The 22154-nt window shown below is 43.4% G+C and overlaps 1 protein-coding gene across 2 annotated transcripts in view; it reads left to right on the forward strand.

The window, feature by feature from the left end:
* Window positions 1-10424: 10424 nt before the first annotated feature.
* The window catches only part of ASXL2 (ASXL transcriptional regulator 2), a 141206-nt gene continuing 129476 nt past the window's right edge, over window positions 10425-22154 (forward strand). For both annotated transcript variants that reach the window (XM_035272994.3, XM_078349759.1), the window contains exon 1: window positions 10425-10723. In XM_035272994.3, the coding sequence (XP_035128885.2) occupies window positions 10667-10723 (57 nt within the window). In that variant the 5' untranslated portion in view covers window positions 10425-10666. The remainder of the gene's footprint in view (window positions 10724-22154) is intronic.

Below are 22154 nucleotides of genomic sequence, written 5' to 3' on the forward strand. Positions count from 1 at the left end.
AAAAAGAAAAAAAAGGAAGAGTCTTCTTTTTATAATTCCCAATTCCAGTCCCACTACCCTTAGATATTTACTTTTATCTAGAAATTATTGTACCTACCAGCATGGATGCAGAGTAGGCTAGCATGTGGGAAGTCCATTAGAGGGTGCCTTCAGGATCAACACCTGTGGGGGAAGTGAAGGAAGCAGGACTGGGCAGATGGACAAGTTGGACTCTGCTACACTTTCAGCAAATGTTTCAGCCGACTCCATGGGGAGCTCTGAAGCTGGGCTAGCACTTCAGGGACATCTGAGTCAAGGTGAGGTGGTCAGGCCTTTATACCCCAACATATCAGCTGCCCTGAGAAGCGACCCTGGGCAGAATGGCTCTTTTCAGCTGAGGAAAGTCTCAGAGAAAATTCCGAACAACTGGGGGAGTATTTCAGTCCTGAAGGGGAGGATGGGAAGTGAACCTGTGTTTTATATTCAGTCCACTTGGGACCACTTATTGTGTAGGTTCCGGGATCAGCTCTTCCTGGATCCTGGTGGGCCTCTTTCCCTGAGGGAAGTTGATAAGGAGAGGAGAGTGGGGGGAAAGACAGCCTCCAGCACTGCAGTCGATCTCAAGGTTGCAACTCTACTGATTGTCTCTCTCCTTTACTATCCAAATGCAGATTCCTCTCACCCTTGGTTAGTGCCTCTGCTGGTCTAGGCGGCCTACCTGGTGATGCAGCCCAGACTTTCATGCCCAAGGGGTCTAAGCACCTGTTACCAATCATGGAGTAAAGTGGCGTGATCTCAGCTCACTACAACCTCCGCCTGCTGGGCTCAAATGATTCTCCTGCCTCAGCCTCCTGAGTAGCTGGGATTATAGATGCCTGTCACCACGCCCAGCTAATTTTTGTATTTTTAGTAGAGATGGGGTTTTACTATGTTGGCCAGGCTGGTCTCGAACTCCTGACTTCAAGCAATCCACCCCCCTTGGCCTCCCAAAGTGCTGGGATTAAACATGTGAGCCACTGCACCAGACCAACAATTTTTTTTTCTTTTGGGCTGGAGTTTCACTCTTGTTGCTCCAGCTGGAGTGCAATGGCAGGATCTTGGCTCACTGCAACCTCTGCCTCCCGGGTTCAAGGGATTCCGCTGCTTCAGCCTCCCGAGTAGCTGGGATTACAGGCCTGTGCCACCACGCTGGACTAATTTTGCATTTTTTTTTTTTTTTTTTTTCAGATGAAGTCTTGCTCTGTTGCCCAGGCTGGAATGCAGTGGCACGATCTCAGCTCACTGCAACCTCTACCTCCGGGGTTCAAGTGATTCTCCTGCCTCAGTCTCCTGAGTAGCTGGACTACAGGCATGCACCACCATGCCCAGCTAATTTTTTGTTTTTAGTAAAGATGGAATTTCATCATGTTAGCCAGATGGTCTTGATCTTATGACCTCGTGATCTGCGCACCTCAGCCTCCCTAAGTGCTGGGATTACAGGCGTGAGCCACCATGCCTGGCCCCTAATTTTGTATTTTTTAGTAGAGATGAGGTTTCTCCATGTTGGTAAGGCTTGTCTTGAACTCCCAACCTCATGTGATCTGCCTGCCTGGGCCTCCCAAAGTGCTGGGATTACAGGAGTGAACCACCACGCCCAGCCAACAATCCTTTTTAAAGTTTTGGCTGATGTACTTATCCATTTACTAACAAAATTGGGTAAGAGAGTACTAAAGGACAGCTAAGTGGAGCCCTTGTGTGCCAAACAGGGTCATTTCAGCTTCCATTGTGTAACAGAATGTCAACTTCCTCTTTTGTTGTTTTTTTTGTTTTGTTCTGTATTGAGACAGGGTCTTGCTCTGTTGCCCAGGCTGGAGGGTAGTGGCACAATCTCAGCTCACTGCAACCTCTGCCTCCTGGGCTGAGGTGATCCTCCACCTCAGTCTCCTAAGTAGCTAGGGCCACAAGCATGTATTACCACACATGGCTAATTTTTGTATTTTCAGTAGAGATGGGGTTTCACTATGTTGGCTTGAGGTCTTCAACTCCTGATTTCAAGTGATCTGCCCACCTTGGCCTCCCAAAGTGCTGGGATTATAGGCATGAGCATACATGGGATTATAGGCATGCATAGCCTGTACTTCCTCCTGATGATCAGGATCAATAACCCTTGACAGCGTGGTGACTTCTCTTTATGTTGTCTGGTCCCTTGACACAGGTGTCTGAGGTGCTCAGGCAGCAACCACAAAGTTCAGTGGGACTCTTGCTGCACCTCTTGGTGGAAACAGTCCTCTAGGAAATCAGAATTTCTAAGCTCAAAGAGCCCAGAGCTGAGATGGGATACACAAAGCTGAGCCATTTCTTTTTCTACCCCTTTGTTTCCAGACCCATGTATTCTGCCTACTGGGGACAAAGCACCATATGTTTCTGCAGAGTTGGATGACAGTAGACTACTACACATTCAATTAGTATCCTCGAGAGCTATAGGACTTGAAGAATTATATGCTTTTTGAAAAATATAGCTCCTGGGACCAGAAGATCCCAAAGTCATGTATCCCCTGCCATATCTTCTTTGTTATAAAATGGGCTCTTTGTTTTGATGCACTGTTATATGAGATCCCATATCAATGGATCAAATATTTTGTAAGCTCTTGAAAGTGCTGCTGGCTGAGAACCACTTTGAGGCTCCATTAGTAGGAAAGGCAAACTCATACCTGAAATATTTGCATATTGAAGTTCAAGTGAATTGCTGCCCATTATAAGGTGAAGGTGTCCACGGTGGGCAACTTACCACCAAGTGGCTGATTGGTCTACTTGAGGGATGGTGTCAAATCAGAGGGTTGGTTTTCTTTTTTTTCCTGAGATGGAGTCTCACTGTATCTCCCAGAGGGGAGTACAGTAGCGCCATCTCAGCGTACTGCAACCTCTGCCTCTCAGGTTCAAGCAATTTTCCTCTCTCTGCCTCCTGAATAGCTAGGACTACAGGTGCATTACACCACACCTGGCTAATTTTCGTATTTTCATAGAGATGGGGTTTCACTAAGTTGGTCAGACTGGTCTCAAACTCCTGACCTCAAGATCCACCCACCTTGGCCTCACAAAGTGCTGGGATTACAGGTGTGAGCCACCAGGCCCAGCCTCGGATGGTTGGTTTTCATCTTTCTTCATCTTCCTTGCTGGCAGGTTGGACATGTGGTAGCAGTAGTAGGTAAAAGTGGTGAGTGGGAACCCATGGTGTTGGGTCCACTCATAGCCTCCATCTTTGCCACTATGTCTACTACGTTCATAGACGAATTATATGCCACTGGAATGGTCAATGACAGATGCTGCCTGATGTCAACTGGCTAAGTCATTCTATTTGTTTGCTTAGTGTTTTTTCTGTTTTTTTGTTGTTGTTGTTGTTTGTTTTGTTTTGTTTTGTTTTGTTTTGTTTTGTTTTTTTCCCACAGACGGGCTGGAATGCAGTGGTGTGATCATGGCTCACTGCAGCCTCACCCTCCTAGGCTTAGTTTCCTGAGTAGTGGTCAGTTTCCTGAGTAGTGGGAATCACAGGCACATGCCACCATGCCCAGCTAATTTTTAAAACATTATTTTCTGTAGATACAGGGTCTTGCTACGTTGCCCAAGCTGGTCTTAAACTACCGGCATGAAGTGATCCTCCCACGTCAGGCTTTTAAAGTGCTAGTATTATAGGTGTGAGCCACCATACTCAGCCAATGTTCTCCTATGCTTTCTGGTATTAATATAAGCATTAACATGAGATCTTCATATTTTGTGTTCATAGATTCATCCACATATCTCTATCCCAATCTCGTTACCTCTGATATTATAGTCTTTTTTGTTCCATGATCCTGACCACTTGGCTAAACTATCCTCCACCTACCATGAATCTGTTTATATTCTGACCTTGGGCCATTTCTCTTTCCACACAAAGTAGATAATCCAGTACACTGCACATTGGAAGGATATCCCTTCTCTCCTGTCTTTCAAAGCTATTCGTGAATGGACTGTAAGGCAGGTGAGGTCCATTTGCATATTGGACCTTGTATTAATCTGTCCTCACACTGCTATAAAGAAATTCCTGAAACTGCGTCATTTGCAAAGAAAATTGGTTCCACAGGCTGTACAGGAAGTATGGCTGGGAGGCCTCAGGAAACTTACAATCAAGGTGGAAGGGGAAGGGGAAGCAGGCACCTCTTACATGGCTGGAGCAGGAGAAGAGAGAGTGAAGAGGAAGGTGCTACACACTTTAGTTTTTATTGTACTTTAAGTTTTTGGATACATAAGCAGAACGTGCAGGTTTGTTACACAGGTAGAGACGTGTCATGGTGGTTTACTGCACTCATCAACCCATCATCTACATTAGGTATTTCTGCTAATGCTATCCCTCCCCGAGCTCCCCATCCCCCTGGCGCTACACACTTTTAAACAGATATCACGAGAAGTCATTCACTATCACGACAGCAAGAGGGAAATCCACCTTCATGATTCAATCACTCCCACAAGTTTCCTCCTCCAACAGTCGGGGGGAATGCAAATCCAAACCATAACACACCAAATACCAAAATGACCCATCCATGAATCAAGCTTGGCTTTTCTTCTCCTCCGTCAGTTGGTCATAGGAAAATCTCCCATGCAGCCATAAGGTGAGCTGAAGGAGTGGTGTCAGTGTGACAGTGGAGCATGAAATGGAAACTGGACCATCTGTTGTTGATGATGTTCTTATGCTCTCTGGCTTGCTCGTGCCCAATTCCAGATGAACAACTTCCACCTTACAATGCCTTGCTACTGAGCCCATCTGACCTTATAATTTGGTGGAGATGACTGACAGATATAAGCTCATGATAGACAGTTTTCTGGTTGCATGGCCATGTGCTCTATCTATACTAGGCCTTAATATTATGCCAGGAGCTATTTTCTCCAAAAGTGTATGTGGCAATAGAGATTATTAATGCATTCAATTTGAGTAGTCTACTGTCATCTTCCAGCATCCATTGGATTTTTGTAGGGGTAAGATGAGTGAATCAAATGGAAACATGATGAGGACTAGACCCCTGAATACTTTAGGTTTTCAGGGATGCCATTTTCCCTGGGTTGGGATATTGTTTATTTTTTTGGCTGCTGCAGGAGAAATGAGGGCAAAGGCAGTTTTAGGGCTTCCACCTGGCTTCTCTCACTTTGGCAGCTCTAATGCCACTGGCTAATAAACCAATCTTCAGGTGTGCCAACTGCCAAGTACATCTATTCTTTCTTTATTTCTATTTATTTACTTAGAGACAGAGTCTCGCCATGTTGCTCAGGCTGTAGTGTAATGGCATAATCTTGGCTCTCTGCAACCTCTGCCTCCCAGGTTCAAATGATGTTTCTGCCTCAGCCTCCCGAGTAGCTGGGATTACAGGCACCCGCCACCAATTTGCCAAGTTTCACAAAAAATGGAAAGCTATCTAGAGGAGACAAGCCGATGGAGATAAAAATATCACATTCATAATGATAAAACTGTTGAAGATAAAACAGCTTCGGTGTGAGGGCCAAATGGGCTTGCTAGCGCTTCCTGTATCCAACTTCGCCAAGTCTAGACCTGCTATCTCATCTGAGTGAAAACTTTGGTTCTACAAAGGAGGCACACTTACAGAAGGGCCATTCATGCTTAGCCGAGTTGTGAGGCTGAGGCTAGGCTTTCCTTAGCATGAAGACGAGAGAGACTTCCCTCTCTCTCTCTTTTTTTGAGACAGAGTCTTGCTGTTTCACCAGGCACCAGGTTGGAGTGCAGTGGTGCAATCTCAGCTCACTGTAACCTCCACCTCCTGGCTTCAAGCAATTCTCCTGCCTCGGCCTCCAGAGTAGCTGGGACTACAGACACATGCCACCACGCCCAGCTAATTTTTGTATTTTAGTAGAGACGGGGGCGGGGGTTCACTATGTTGACCAGGATGGTCTCGATCTCTTGACATTGTGATCCACCTGCCTTGGCCTCCCAAAGTGCTGGGATTACAGGCATGAGCCACCATGCTCAGCCTCACTTTTTTTTTTTTTTTTGAGACAGGGTCTCACTCTATTGCTCCGACTGGAGTAGGGTGGCACAATCTCGGCTCACTGCAACCTCCACCTCCCGGGTTCAAATGATTCTGCCACCTCCACCTTCTAAGTATCTGGGACTACATGCATAAGCTACCATGTCCGGCTAATTTTTGTATTTTTTGGTAGAGACCATGTTTCACCATGTTGGTCAGGCTGGTCTCGAACTCCTGACCTCAAGCGACCTGCCCACCTTGGCCTCCCAAAGTGCTGCCATTACAGGTGTGAGCCACTGTGCCCGGACAGCTTATTCCCTTCTCTATGATGCTTCCCTCACACCGTTACAGGTTTCTTCTGAGAGCACTCCATTATATGACTTGCACAAGGAGTCAAGGCTCAGTCTCTGCTTCCACAGACAAAACAAATATCTGTAGAATTTTTATCATGAGCAGCTTGGTAAAGATGAAAAAAAGTTAATTTTATTTTGAAAATAAAAATCTTATGTGGATTCGAAGATAAAGCATTCTAATGGGTTGAGGCTGAATATTTATAGCCTAAAAACCATGATTTCATTTTCTACAGTACCCTGAGCTAAAGTTTGTCAAAGCAGGTCATTCATTCACTTTACCACGAAAGAGTCAGATCTTTATTTGTAGATGTAAAGCATTGTTACACTTAGTAGGGCAGCGGAGTGGGTGGAAGTTGTGGAAGTGGAGACAGTGAGTGTAGGTCACACATTGAAGATATTTATGGGCAAGAAAGAGAGGAAAAATACTTTGGTATGAAAGGGCGGTAGGGTAAAGAGATTTCTTTAAGCTGGAAGGGTCTTGAATATGCTTGTAGAAGGAGGTGGAGGAGTATCAGAACTAGAAAATAATGAAAAAAATGGAGCAACATTCCAAGGAAGATGAGAAGGGATAGTGTCCCGTACACGGTATATTGAAGGAGGTATTAGGCTATGGTGAGGAGGAGGAGGAGGTGGTTAGAATGGGTGAACTTATGGGTAAACCTAGGGACTGAAGGAAGGCAAGGTGAGACTGCAACTGGTGGCCAATAATGTTTACATGATGTAGGAAGCAATGTTATTAGTTAAATAAAGAGGCAAAAGTAGAGGTAGGAGTCTTCAGGGGAGTGGCAAATGCTGATGGAAGTAACCAGAGATAAATCAAAGGATGACTAAGTTGATTATAGAAACTGTATATGGAAAGCTAAGAAACTGTGACTCAATCAAGTGCTAGGGAGTGTATCTCAGTAGGGTAGTGGATGGAGATTTCTCCATCACCCAGGCTAGAGTGCAGTGGTGCAATCTTGGCTCACCACAACCTCTGCCTCCCAGGTTCAAGAGATTCTTCTGCCTCAGCCTCCCAAGTAGCTGGGACTACAGGCGCCTGCCAGAACACCCAGCTAAATTTTGTATTTTTAGTAGAGATGGGGTTTCACCATATTGGCCAGAATGGTCTTGAACTCCTGAACTTGTGATCTGCCCACCTCAAAGTGCTGGGAATACAGGCGAGAGCCACCACAGCCAGCCATGGGTGGAGTTTTAAGAAGATAGATTTGGCATCCCCTGATGGGTGGGCTTGAGTAGGGTGAGAATAGAAACAGAATATCTAAGGAAATCCAGAATGAGGGTGTGGACGATGAGAGATATGCAAATAGGAATAACAAATTAAAAAAAAAAAAAAGAAATTAAAACCTGGGGATAGAACTCCAGAAATGCAAAGTAAGGTCAGCTGCATGATCTGATCTAGTAGGTTCTGCAGGTTCTGAAAACCAGTTGGGGCTCCAGGACCAAGCAACAGGACTGGATGATAAGCCAAACTCAACTCAACAGCCAGGGATGGAGAAGACATTTTTTCCTTTTTCTTTTTCTTATTTTTGTCTGATTGTCCACACCAAATATTATTATCATTTTTTTGAGAAACTCAGTTGAAATTGAAACTTGGTGTATTATTATTTTTAAGACAGAGTTTTTGCTCTTGTTGCCCAGGCTGGAGTGCAATGGTGCTATCTCGGGTCACTGCAACCCTGCCTACTGGGTTCAAACGATTCCTGTTTCAGCTTCCCGAGTAGCTGGGATTACAGGTGCCCACCACCATGCCCAGCTAATTTTTGTATTTTTAGTAAAGACAGGGTTTCAACATATTGGCCACGCTGGTCTCAAACTCCTGATCTCAGGTGATCCACCCACCTCGGCCACCCAAAGTGCTGGGATTACAGGTGTGAGCCACCGTGCCTGGCCAAAGAAGGCTTTCTTTTTCTTCTTTTTTTTTTTTTTGAGACAGAGTCTTGCTTTGTTGCCCATGCTGGAGTGTAATGGCCTGATCTCTGGGTTCACTGCAACCTCCACCTTCTAGATCCAAGTGATTCTCCTGCCTCAACTTCCTGAGCAGCTGGGATTACAGGCACATGGCACCATGCCCGGCTAATTTTGTATTTTTAGTAGAGACGGGGCTTCCCCATGTTGGTCAGGCTGGTCTTGAACTCCCGACCTCAAGTGATCCACCCACCTCGGCCTCCCTAAGTGCTGGGATTATAGGCATGAGCCACAGTGACTGACCAAATTTTGTATTTTTTGTAGATATGGGGTTTCTTCATGTTGTCCAGGCTGGTCTTGAACTCCTGACCTCAATTAATCCGTCCTCCTCGGCTTCCAAAAATGTTGGGATTACAAGTGTGAGCCACCTTGCCTGGTGAGAAGGCCTTCTTAGAGTACAGACATAAGCTTTGGAGGGAGGTGGTACATACTACATGTGTAATGGATAAGGCTATGAATTATTAAAGACATTTGGGAAAACATATCAATTGCTGAAATGTGCTGTCTGACCCATAACTGAAGGGAAATATAAGGAAGTATGTAGATACTTCTAGATGTCCTCTCAAACTCCCTATGATACCTTTTTGTTTTTTTCCGGCACAACAGAACCTTTTTGAAAAATGGAGGAAAAGTTATGAATCCTCTTCTCAAAAAATTCACATATAACACAAAATATATTTCATAGTTTAAGGGAGTCCATGAATTTTTGAAATGCATCCATAAAGTTCAAGAGAAGTTGATGAGAGAGATGCAAATAGAAATAATAAATTCAATCAATAGACCTAGGGATAAAATACTTTCTGGGGAATTATACCTTTATAATAATAATAAACTATCTTTATCTGTGGAAGATTAAGAAGAATCACAACATCACAATCCCTATCCTTCAAATTAATACCTGGGGATGGAGCTCCAGAAATTCAAAGTAAGGACAATTGGATCATCTAGTCTAGTGTGTTCTGAAAACCAGTTGGGGTTCCAGGACAAAACAACAGGACTGGATGGTAAGTGGTACTCAACTCAACAGCCAGAGATGGAGAAGACTCTTTCTTTTTCTTCTTCTTCTTTTTTTTTTTTTTTTTGAGACAGAGTCTTGCTTTGTTGCTCTCACTTGTATTGCTCTCACCTGTCTTTCCTCCCAAGAGGCAATCAATTCTCAGTCCTATATCACACTACGGTAAATTCACTAGATTGTTTGGAAGCAGCTTCTGGAAGCAGGTGGATTTGGGAGATCAGCAGGTGTTACTATGCTTTTCTTACTTTGCCGAGTATCAACACATAGATAACGTAACAGAAGATGTCACATTCTGGATCTTTCAGAAGGCTGTTATGGACACTACAAATAATGGTCTCTGACCACAGACATAGCTGAATCATTCAGCAAATATTTACTGGGCGCCTGATATGTACAGGCACTGTGCCAGGGACTGAACCCACCGAAATAAAGAAGACACCATTTCTGTCATTGATGAGTGGCTTCACATGTAAAAGCGTGGATGCAGTTACTAGTGGCCTTAAAAACAAAGACACCTAAGTTTGAGGCATTCTGAGGAGATGGAAAGGGCTCTGAGCTGGCAATGTGATTTTTGGTTTCTCCACATCCCAGACTTCTGAGCTTGGCAAGCCACTCAAACCTCAGTTGCTTCACCTACCAAATGGGGTTAATAGGTAGAACTGTTGCCTATCTTCAAAAAGATAACCTCTGTAAAAATGAACATAAATGAGAAAACACAAGCACGGGGCTTATCTAAAGTGATAGTTGGCAGAGGGAAGAGGGAGGGAACAGGTCAGCTCCCCAGGTCTAAATAGCCTGCGCTGCGTCTCGCACGAGGCGGGATCCGCTCAATCAGCCTTCCCGGATGGATCAAGCTCCGCTTCCGCCGCAGACAGTCGCTGAAGGTGTGAGCGCCGGGCGTCAGACGCAGGGAACTACCAGGGCCTCCCTCGCGCGCCTGCTCCTGCGGAGAGGTGGAGACCGGAAGGGTGGGGGCGTGGCGAGGCACCGCAGACCGCCGGCTCGCTCTCTCAGAGGCCCGGCTGTGGAGGCGGGGACGCGCCCGCGCTCGTTCGCGCGCCCTGGTGCGTACAGTAGTGACGGCCGCGCGGGAGCGGTCACATGACCGTAGCGGTAGCCTGTACAGTAAGAACCCAATATGGCAGCGGCGGTAGCAGTGGCAACGGCAGCAGGAGGACCGGCCGCCCCATAGACCCCCCCGCGCACCACCCCCGCCGCTTCCTCTGCTTGGGTGCCCCTCCGGCCTGACTTCCCCTTTCTCCCACCTTTCCCGGCACCGCGGGAAAAGCAGCGCAGGGCAGAGCAGTCAGGGAGGGCGGCCGGAGCCCGGACACGGGAGCCTCCCAGTCAGTTCAAGACCCGACATGAGGGAAAAGGGACGTAGGAAGAAGGGCAGGACCTGGGCGGAGGCCGCCAAGACGGTAAGGGGGATGGAACGAAAGGGAAGGCCGGGAGGATTTTGTTCCCTTGTCGCTCGCCAGTCGCAGGGGAAGGGAGGCCACTGGCTCAGCGACCCGGTGGAGGGGGCACAAAACGGCGCATAGAGGGCGGCGGTCAGTGTCGGGGTTGCGATCCCTGTGGGAATGGAGGCGCCTGGCGGAACGTGAGCGCCGCGGGGCCATGGCTTCTCTCCGCATCTGCGGCGAGTCCTCTCGGTGTTTTGAGGCTGTCTCTTGGGGTCACGTCGCTATCACCTCCGCTCTGTGGTAGCCCCCGCCCCGGACGGGGAAGTCTGTGGTGCTTGCATGGTAGCCGGTTCTTCTCCCTTGTGCGGCTGGAGAGCCCCCATTGGATGCAGATAGGCGAAGGCTTGTGCGTGCATTCAGCCCCGGAAAGGAGAGGGGAGCGCTGGAGCTGGATAGAATTTACCCGTTACGGCGGACATGCCGCCTGACTTCGGGGCCTCTGTTTGGCTCCCGGAGCGGACGTGAGATCACGAGGCTTTTGTTTTTGTTTGGTGTTGGAGTCGAAAGTGCAGGAGGTGTTTAGAAACGAAGTAACAGGTGGGACTTGTAGAATTTTTTTTTCTGTTTCCGTAGAGACCTACTCTGAACAAGGCAGCAATGCATGGTGGGACGTGTAGTTTACCCGGCGTTCACTTTTCCCTAGCAAAAGTGATGGTGGCTTAACGAAGTTGTAATGAGTGGGTAAAACAGTTTTTTCCTCTTGATTCCGTTGTGACGAAATTTAGAGGTAGGTTTTAAAAAGTGGAATACTGAGGATTAGTGAGAACTTTTGCCGTATTTGAAGAAAAATTAAAAGCATGTTGTATGCAGAAATGAAATGGTAGGAGATAGTGAAGTTCATTCCATCGTTGAGGGTGCAGCAGAAAAGTAATAGGACGTTAAACAGCAACATTTTAATAGTGGAAAATGAAGGGTATTCATCCCTTTAATGGTGAATCATGTCAGTAATAACCCTTATTATATGTCATGGTTTATTTTTTAATGAGTTTTTAAAAATAGTAATGTTCACTGTGGGGAAATTTGGAAAGTTATAGGAAAGTATAGATAAGACAATTAAAGAAAATCACATTTCACCCCTCGGCTGTATCTGCTAATATTTGGTATATTACAATCTATTCTCTTTTACGTATTTCCCCAAATCTAGGTCATACGGTTTATTGAGACTTGTGCATTTGTTTGTAAACTTTGTGCATTTGTTTTGTAAACCTTATGCATTAGGAGGTTGATTAGTCTTCAATTTGTATTTCTCTTAGTTGGAAATGTAAAAAAGTTAAGAAATAATAGCATTTTTTACTTACTGTTTTCACTTACAATGTATCTTCGTATAGCTTCCTGTGCTAGTATTTTCCCTCTAGAAGATAAGACTCTAGAAATACTTTTTTTTTGATGAAGCAGGCTGCTTCTCACAGAAGGCTATTTTACTCTCTGGTGGATACTTCAAGACTTCTTTCTGTTAAAGAAGCATGATGAATTTTAATTATAGGTAAGCAGAACCTGAGCCCTAATTTATGGCAATTAATTTTAAGTTTCTAGGATCTTTAAAATTGTTCTTTTAATTTTAAAAAGTATTTTATAGAGACAGGGTCTTGTTTTGTTGCCCAGGCTGGGCTGGTCTTGAACTCCTGGGCTCAAGTAGTCCTCCTACCTTGACCTCTCAAAGCACCAATATTACAGAAGTTTCTAGAATCTTCAGAGTATTTTCTGAATTATGATTCCTTTGATTGGGAGATTGTGATGAATAGGAGAAATTAGTCTGCATCTACTTAGCTTTTCTTATATTAGACTATTCGCTCATTTCATGCCCTAACTAGCTATGAGAAAAAATAGTATTTAAAAGTTGAAAAAACTGTTTGATTAGTAGAGTTCCTGAGGGGACCAGTATATTAGCAGCTTGGTGTTTTTATTTGATTCTGGCAAATACATAAATCCCCAGTCTCAGTGAAAATGTGTTTTAGAAAGAGAATGATGACGCTAAAGTTTTTCTTTGTCTAGTAGCCAAAATCTAGAAAACACTCTAATTTTTGGGGGTTATTTTGTTACCTATACGTGAGTGGATTAAACTAAATCTCAGTGTTCAAAATACTTCTGTTTTTAGGAGAACTAGATGAAAACGAAAGGACTGGGCAAAGATACATCTGTAATATTTCAGACTGCAGAATAATGAAATCAGAAAATTAGTGATTTGACAACCGAAAGTAATTTTGACTTAAATAAGAATGCTAGTATTTAGATCAAGAGAAATAGGAAAAGAGGTTTTAAGGCGCTTAAACTTATTTCTTAGGCATTAGGATGTCAAGTGATCTAGAAACAGTTTCATCAAGAAAGCAAGTGTCTGTTTCTTATTTCATGTGTTCTTGGTACCTCCATTGTAGAGCTATCATGTTTTAGAGAGTACTACTAAAATCGGGTTATTTTCCTAACCAATAATATAGCAACAGATCTATTCAACACCTTAGATGTATATATGTGATACTGGGATGATACAGGTGTGTGTGTGTGTGTGTGTGTGTGTGTGTGTGAGAGCTACATGGGTTGAGGTGAGGTTACTATAAACTAAGAAAGCAAAATAGTAAGATTCATAATGATTATTATCACTTTATTTATTTATTTAGAATGGGTTTTGCTGTGTTGCCCAGGCAGGAGTGCAGTGGCTTCACATGTATGATCGTGGTATACTACAGCCTTGAACTTCTGGGCTCAAGTGATCATCCTGCCCAGGCTTCCCAAGTAGCTGGGACTACAGGCATGTGTCATTGGTCTGGATTCATAATTATTATATTAGATGATGCCAAAAGGCTGATAAAATGAACTTAAATGTATATACTCGCCCCAGTAACTAAGGACACCAGAGAGAGGTGATGGAGCTGTGATTCAGCTGATCTTGAATGCACATTGACTACACTGCACTGCCTCCCTGTTGATCTCATTTGTCTTATTTAAATATGCTAGTTACAAAAAGCATTATTCTAGTATTTAGTTAATAGTTTCACATGTTTTACTTTTTTTTTTTTTTTTTTGAGACAGAATTTGGCTCTGTCGCCCAAGCCGAGTGCAGTGCCGTAATGGTGGCTCATGGCAATCTCAGCCAACCCCTCAAGCAATCCTCCTGCCTCAGCCTCCTGAGTAGCTGGGACTGCAGGTGTGCGCCATCACTCCCAGCTAATTAATTTTTTTTTTTTTTTTGTAGAGATAGGGTCTCCCTATGTTGCTGAGGCTGGTCTTGAACTCCTGGGCTCAAGTGATAGTCCTGCCTCAGCCTCTCGAAGTACTGAGATTATGGACGTGGGTCATCATACTCAGCTGTATGTTTTAAATTTTAAGGACAGTAGTGGTGGTAGTAATGAATGATTTGGGTGAGCTATATATATGTAGTGTTTAGTACAATTTAAATTGAAAAACTTGTACCTAACCAGGGATATTGAGAACTATTACACTGACTTTATTTATTCATTTATTTATTTTGAGGCGGAGTTTTGCTGTTGTTACCCAGAGTGGAGTGCAATGGCACGATCTTGGCTCACCGTAACCTCCGCCTTCTGGGTTCAAGCAATTCTCCTGTCTCAGCCTCCCAAATAGCTGGGACTACAGGCACGCACCACCGTGCCCAGCTAATTTTTGTATTTTTAGTAGAGACAGGGTTTCACCTTGTTGACCAGGATGGTCTCGATCTCTTGACCTCGTGATCCATCCGCCTCGGCCTCCCAACGTGCTGGGATTATAGGCGTGAGCCACCGCTCCTGGCTACACTGACTTTATTTTTTGAGGCAGGGTCTTTGTCACCAAGGCTAAAGTGCAATTTTGTGATCACGGCTCACTGCAACTTCCAGCTCCTGTGCTCAAGGGCTCCTCCCCCCTTAGCCTATGGAGTAGCTAGTAGTACACACATGTGCCACCATGCCCAGCTAATTTGTGTGTGTGTGTGTGTGTGTGTGTGTGTGTGTGTGTGTGTGTGAGAGAGAGAGAGAGAGAGAGAGAGAGAGAGAGAGAGAGAGAGAGAGACAGGGTCTCACTCAGTTGTCCCAGGCTGGAATGCAGTGGCGTGATCTAGGCTCACTGCAGCTTCTGCCTGCTGGGCTTGAGGAGTTGTCCTGACTGAGCTTCCCAAGTAGTTGGTACTACAGGCATGTGCTGCTATGCCCGGCTGATTTTTTGTATTGATGGGGTTTCGCCATGTCTCGCGGGCTGGTCTCAAACTCGGGTGATTTGTCCACCTCAGCCTTCCACTGTGATGGGATTATAGGCGCGAGCCACTGCACAGGGCCCACAGCTAATTTTTAAACTTTTTTTGTAGAGACGGGGTCTCACCAAGTTTCCCAGGCTGGTCTCGAACTCCTAGACTCAAGTGATCTGCCTGCCTCGGCCTCCCAGAGTGTTGGGATTACAGGTGTGAGCCACTGCACCTTGCCTGCATTGACTTTAGGATTATGTTCAAAGTTAGGCTCATTCAAAAGAAAGATGAATCGTCTAAATATTTGATTACATCCTGAGGATTTTAGCAGTTTTTGCAAAGCAAAACTTTGAAAATAGCAGTCTTATTGATCTTGTTTACTTTTTGACTTTTTCCTCCTTACCCATCGCTGGAGAAGCATTACAAGGCAAAAGAGTCCCAAAAGGACAAATGTTATGTGTGTGATGGTAGGTGGAAGAGATGGAGAGGCAGACTTTAGAGACTATACACTGAAGGGACATTGGGTATTTTTTTTGGGAGGAAAGTGATGAAAAATATGAGAAACAAGGTGTGGGTGTTAGAGATGAGGAACATAACCTGTAGTGTAGATCTTTGGAATATAATTTGTAGACTGAAGAAAAAGTTTTTTTTTTTTTTTGAGATGGAATTTTGCTCTTTTCACCCAGGCTGGAGTGCAATGGCGATCTCGGCTCACCGCAACCTCCGCCTCCTGGGTTCAGGCAATTCTCCTGCCTCAGCCTCCTGAGTAGCTGCTGGGATTATAGGCACGCACCACCATGCCCAGCTAATTTTTTGTATTTTTTTTTTAGTAGAGACGGGGTTTCCCCATGTTGACCAGAATGGTCTCGATCTCTTGACCTCGTGATCCACCCGCCTTGGCCTCCCAAAGTGCTGGGATTACAGGCTTGAGCCACCACGCCCGGCCAAGTTTTTTTTTTTTTAATTTATGTAGACTTGATTCATTGGTTTATATTTTGAATGTAGACAATATTTTAGTTTTTGTCATTTACCTTATTTAATTTTAGGGAATAAGGTAAAAGAAAATTTCCATTAAAGGGATGACACTGGTAGGCTAATTACTTTGAGGTAGGAAGTATAGAAAATGGAAATATTATTTTCTGAGATGGAGTCTCACTCGTTGCCCAGGTTGGAGTGCGGTGGTGCGATCTTGGCTCACTGCAACCTCCACCTCCCGGATTCAAGTGATTCTTCCGCCCCAGCCCTCCAAGTAGCTGAGATTATCACGCCCGGCCAATTTTTATTATACAAACTTTAGAAAGTAAAACTGGGCAGAATCTTGGCTCATGAATTATATAAAAATTGGTGAGAAAGCATTATCAGTGGCATGCGCTAAACATTGAGAAACTGAGAGCTAAGCTATCAGGACACAAAGGCCTAAGAATGATAGAATGGACTTTGGGGACTCTGGGTGGGGGAAGGGTAGGAGGGGGATGAGGGATAAAAGACTACACATTGGGTACAGTGTGCACTGATCAGGTGATGGGTGCACCAGAATCTCAGAAATCACCACTAAAGAACTTATCCATGTAACCAAACACTACCTGTTCCCCAAAAAGTATTGGGGGGAAAAAAGAACTTACAACCCCCCACAAGAGCCAATACATAAGAGACTTCTGGGAAAAAAAATTCTGAGAAACTGTCTGGGCCCAGTCCTTTTTGATGAGCTAATTCCTTGATAATTTTATGTATTTCTTCTGTGGAACTTAGTTTGCCTCAGCATCCTCTCTCTACGAGGGTCAATTTTAGTAAATTATATTTTCATTAACAATTATCCATATGATATAGATTCTCAAATTTATTTGCCTAAAGCTGTGGAAAATCTCTTAGAATTTAAAATTATCTCTCTTTATAGTTATTTTTCCCTTATTGATGCTTACTTTGTATTACTATCTTTTTTCTTTATTAATTTTGCTAGTGGTTTTTTTTTTGTGCGTTTTTTTTTTTTCTCCAAAGAAAAGGATTTTATGAATTGGTTTTTTATTCTCTGACCTCAGTAGTTCACTTAAACCTTTACAGTTTAACTCTTAGGCTTTGTTTTGGTTTCCTTTGTTACCTTTCTAGCTATTTGAGTTGGGAATTTATTTACTTTATTTTTTATTTATTTATTTTAAAAAGAGTCTCACTCTGCCACCCGGGCTGGAGTGCAGTGGCCGATCTCAGCCCACTGTAACCTTCGCCTCCGGGATTCAAACTATTCTCCTGCCTCAGCCTCCCAAATAGCTGGGATTACAGGTGCTTGCCATAATGCCCAGCTAATTTTTGTATTTTTAGTAGAGATGGGGTGTCACCATGTTGGGCAGGATGGTCTTGATCTCTTGACCTTGTGATCCGCCCACCTCTCCTTCCAAAGTGCTGGGATTACAGGCGTGAGCCACCGCATCTGGCCTATTTATTTTAATTTTTAATTTTTTTTTCCCCTTGAGACAGTGTCTTGCGTGTTGCCTAGACTGGAGTGCAGTGGCGTAATCTCAGCTCGCTGCAGCTTCTGCCTCCTAGGCTCAAGGGATCCGCTTGCCTCAGCCTTCCAAGTACCTGGGACCACAAGCGCGCACTACCATGCCTGGCTAATTTCTGTATTTTTTGTCGAGATGGGGTTTTGCCACGTTGCCCGTCCTGGTCTCAAATTCCTGGGCTCTAGCAATCTGCCTGTTTTGGCCTCCTAAAGTGTTTGGATTGCAGGTGTGAGCTGCTGTGCTCTGCTAATTTTTAATTGATGTAGCTCTTTGGTCTTGTGAATTTTCCTCTGAACTCTGCTTTACATTTATCCCATAGATCTGTATGCAAAATTTTTACTCATTGTGTTTCTGAAATTCTATAATTTATTTCTCCTGTCACCCAAGAGTTTAATACAAAGTTCTTTAATTAAAAAAAAAAAATTGAGAAACTGCTCTCATGCATAATTTTCAAAACAACTGTGTATTTATATTCATGAAATTACTTTCTGCAAGTCTGTTAGTACTAGGTGGCTTGATGTAACACTTTGCTTGACTTATCTTCCTTCTTGCCATATTATTTAAAGTTCTCCTGCATAAATTTTGTGTTAATTTCGTCTTTTTTTCTGTCCTGTTTTTATTGCCCTATCTGGAAAGCAGACAAGCCTCCTAGCTTGTTGAAGGGGTTTGGAAAAAGGCAGAATCTTTTTTGAACACTTAAATTAAAAATTTCTATGAAAGGTGCTGCTGCTGCTGCTGCTACTCCTGCATCTCTTATAGAATTCCGAAAGGCGTTGAGAAAAAACCTCTGGTTTGTGAAAGTCCTGCTGCTTTCCCATCCACAGATTCTGTGTACACTTGAGAAGCTGGACAGTTTTGCTGTGGGTGAAGGGACATTTTTTTTCCCCCACTACAAAAGCTGTCTGAAAGGAGGCCAGTGTGTGGAAGATATAACTAAGCTTGCTATCTTTGTCATGTTTACAAAAGAACTTTGAATGCCCCTCTAGTTCTGTATTCTTTCTTTTTACATCTCACAGAGGCCGTCCTCATAGTTAGTTGATGGTATTTTATAATTTAGTATTTTTAGTACAGTGTGATTTCTTGTGTTTTTACTGTTAAAAGGTTATTGAATGTACTAAATTTTAGAATATTAAATATGATTTTAAAACAGTGATACTTGCTTTAAATTTATTTCCTATTCAATATAGGCTCATTTTTTTTTTTAAAAAAAACAAACAAGTAGAAGTATATAAAGAGTTAATCCTGGAGGATTCAATATACTGAAAACGGGGACTAAGTAAGTCTGCGTACTGAAATATTAAAAATATTTACCATACTGAAATTAACTGTGGTTGCTAGCTTGTTACATATGGCTTTCTGGATTTTTTACTCTGTTTATACAAACAGGTATACCTTTGTTTGACATGAAATTCTGTAACTTTATGAATATCATGGATATCTTTTCATGTCATTACTTGTATATTTAGTATCTGCCTCTTTTTTTTTTTCTTTTCTTTTTTGAGATGGGGCCTTGCTTTGTTGACTAGGCTGAAGTGCAGTGGCATTCCCAGATCACTACAGCCTTGACCTCCTGGGCTCAAACTATCCTACTGCCTCAGCTTTCTGAATAGCCAGGATGACAGGCATGTGCCATCATATCAGGTTGTTATTTTTTTTTGAGACAGAGTCTTGCTCTGTCACCAGGCTGGAATGCAGTGGTATGATCTTGGCAACCGCCGTCTCCTGGGTTCAAGCGATTCTTCTGCTTCAGCCTCCCAAGTAGCTGGGACTATAGGTGCGTGCCACCACGCCCGGCTAATTTTTGTATTTTTAGTAGAGACAGGGTTCACCATGTTGGCCAGGATGGTCTCGATCTCTTGATCTCGTGATCTACCTGCCTTGGTCTCCCAAAGTGCTGGGATTACAGGTCTGAGTCATCACGCCTGGTTGCCAGGGTAATTATTAATTAAAAAAAAAATTTTTTTTTTTGTACAGATGGGGGTCTCACTATGTTCCCTACCCAGGCTGTATTACATCTTTTGAAGATGCAACTGAGCTGTTAGCTGTCATGGTGAATTGAGGCTCTAGTGGAGATTCTGTAGTAAAGAGCTTCTGTAAGTTCACAAATGCTTCTTTCATCTTAAAGCCTAGGCTGTGCGCAGTGGCTCACACCTGTAATCCCAGCACTTTGGTAGGCTGAGGTGGGCGGATCACAAGGCCAAGAGATCAAGACCATTCTGGCCAACATGGTGAAACCCTGTCTCTACTAAAAATACAAAAATTAGCTGGGCGTGGTGGCAGGCACCTGTAAACCCAGCTACTCAGACTGAGGCAGGAAAATCCCTTGAACCCAGGAGGCAGAGGTTGCAGTAAGCTGAGATCACGCCATTGCACTCCAGCCTGGACGACGAGCAAAAACCCTGTCTCTAAAACAAAAAAACAAAGACTTTCTTTTAAAGTGTTTTTACTTGTAGACCTTAACTAAGTTTCTTACATAGGAATGCTAAATCTTTTTTTTTCTTTGTAACTTTTTAAAATTGGAGATAAAAGAGAAGATTATTTTTCTCACTTTTTTTTTTGGAGACAGCATTTCACTCTGTTGCCTAGGCCAGAGTAAGTACAGTGGTGTGATCTCAGCTCACTGCAGCCTTGACCTCCCAGGCTCAGGTGATCCTTCCACCCCAGCCCCTCGAGAAGCTGGGACTACAGGCACGTGCCACCATGCCAGGCTAATTTTTTTTTGTATTTTTGTAGGGACAGGGTTTCAGCATGTTGCCCTTGGTAATCTTGAATTCCTGGGCTCAAGCAATCCTCTCGCCTTGTTATAAAACTATTTATAACATCTGCTGAGTAAGTTGATCCATCTTTTGGCAAAAATTAATGTTGTGAGAGAGTTTTCATTTGAAAATTTCTTGGCTACTGACATTAATTAGGAGTTGATACTAGAGTGGACTTTCATTGAAGTTCTCAGCCTGGGATGGCCCGTGTCATCTTGAATCTTTAACTCAGTGATGTTTGAATTATTCAGTAGCTGGCTTAGCCATATTCAATTTCAAATAAATGTTCAATGGTGTTAGTAACTTATTTCTAAGTGGTACACAAGATTTGAAAAGTTTTGCTATTGATTTATAATGATGAGTTTATGTCTGATTTGAGAGGTTCTGACAAATTTCCTAAGAAACAGATGTAACCATGAAATACATTAGTGTTATGAAAGGTTTTCTTTTTTTGTGTATATTTTGTGTTTGTGTAAGAATGTAAAAAGGGATGGATTACAAGATAAAGATAATAGAAAAATGGTTTTCATACTAAAAGACATGAAAGACATAATGGGAAAAGGACTTTTTTTTTGAGACGGAGTCTCGCTCTGTCACCCAGGCTGGAGTGCAGTGGCATGATCTCGGTTCATTGCAACCTCCGCCTCCTGGATTGAAGTGATTCTCCTGCCTCAGCCTCCTGAGTAGCTGGGACTACAGACATGTGCTACCATGCCTGGCTAATTTTTTTTATTTTTTGCAGAGACAGGATTTCACTGTATTAGCCAGATGGTCTGGATCTCCTGACCTTGTGATCCGCCTGCCTCAACCTCCCAAAGTACTGGGATTACAGGCGTGAGCCACTGCACCCAGCGGAATAAGGAGTATTTTTAATAACTTGTGAAGGCCTTTTTGTTTTTTTTTTTTTTAAATGAGACTGTTTTGCTCTGTTGCTCAGGCCGGAGTGCAGTGGTGTGATCACGGCTCACTGCAGCCTCAAACTCCTGGGTTCAAGAGATCTCCTGTCTCCAGCCTCCAGAGTAGCTAAGACCCAGACTTGTGTCACCAAGCCTGGCTAATTTTAAAATTAAATTTTTTGTTGTTGTTGTTGAGATAGAGTATCACTATGTTGCCTAGGCTGTCTAGAACTCCTGGGCTCAAGTGACCTTCCTACCTTGGCCTCTGCAAGTGCTGGGATTACAGGCATGAGCCACTGTGCCTGGCTGGGACTAGTCTTAACAATAAATATGTGGACCCTATTTAAGAAAACTAATTATTAGTTGGTGGTTAAGAACATGGACTTTGAATCACACAGATCTGGATTTGATCTTGGCTTTACTGTTTATTGTATTAGCTTGAGCTAGTTATTTAAACCAGTGCTCAGACATTGGTGTGCATAAGAATCATCTGGGGATCTTGTCATAATAGAGATTTTGACTCAGTAGGTCTGTGGTGTGGCCAGAGAGTCTTCATTTTTAACAGGTTCCCAGGTGATTCTGGTGCTGTGGTCCAAGGGCCATATTTGGAGTTGTAAGACTTGATGTTTTCTAAGCGGTCTCAATTTCCCCAACTTTAAAATGGGGATAATAAACCTTCCATTTGGGGTGTTAAGTGATGAGGTGAAAATGTATAAAAAGTTATTTGTACAATGCCTGGCGTATTGTAAGAACTGTTTTTTAATATTACTTAGAAATTAATAAATATGAATTATTTTGTGTTTCTGAGTAGGAAAACTAAATATATAAAGATTTATTATTTAAACATTTAGTTTATATTTAATAAACTAAATAAATACAATAAACAGTTATTTCTGTGCCAGCTCACACCTGTAATCCCAGCACAGACAGGCCAGGCCAAGACAGAAGGATCACTTGAGGCCGGGAGCTGGACACCAGTCTGGGCAACAAAGCAAGACCCCGTCTCTATTTAAAAAAAAATGACAGCAAACCACATTGCCATGTATGTACCTACGCAACAATCTTGCATGT

The sequence above is a fragment of the Callithrix jacchus genome, chromosome 14, assembly GCF_049354715.1.
Source record: "Callithrix jacchus isolate 240 chromosome 14, calJac240_pri, whole genome shotgun sequence".
NCBI classification, from domain to species: Eukaryota; Metazoa; Chordata; class Mammalia; order Primates; family Cebidae; genus Callithrix; species Callithrix jacchus.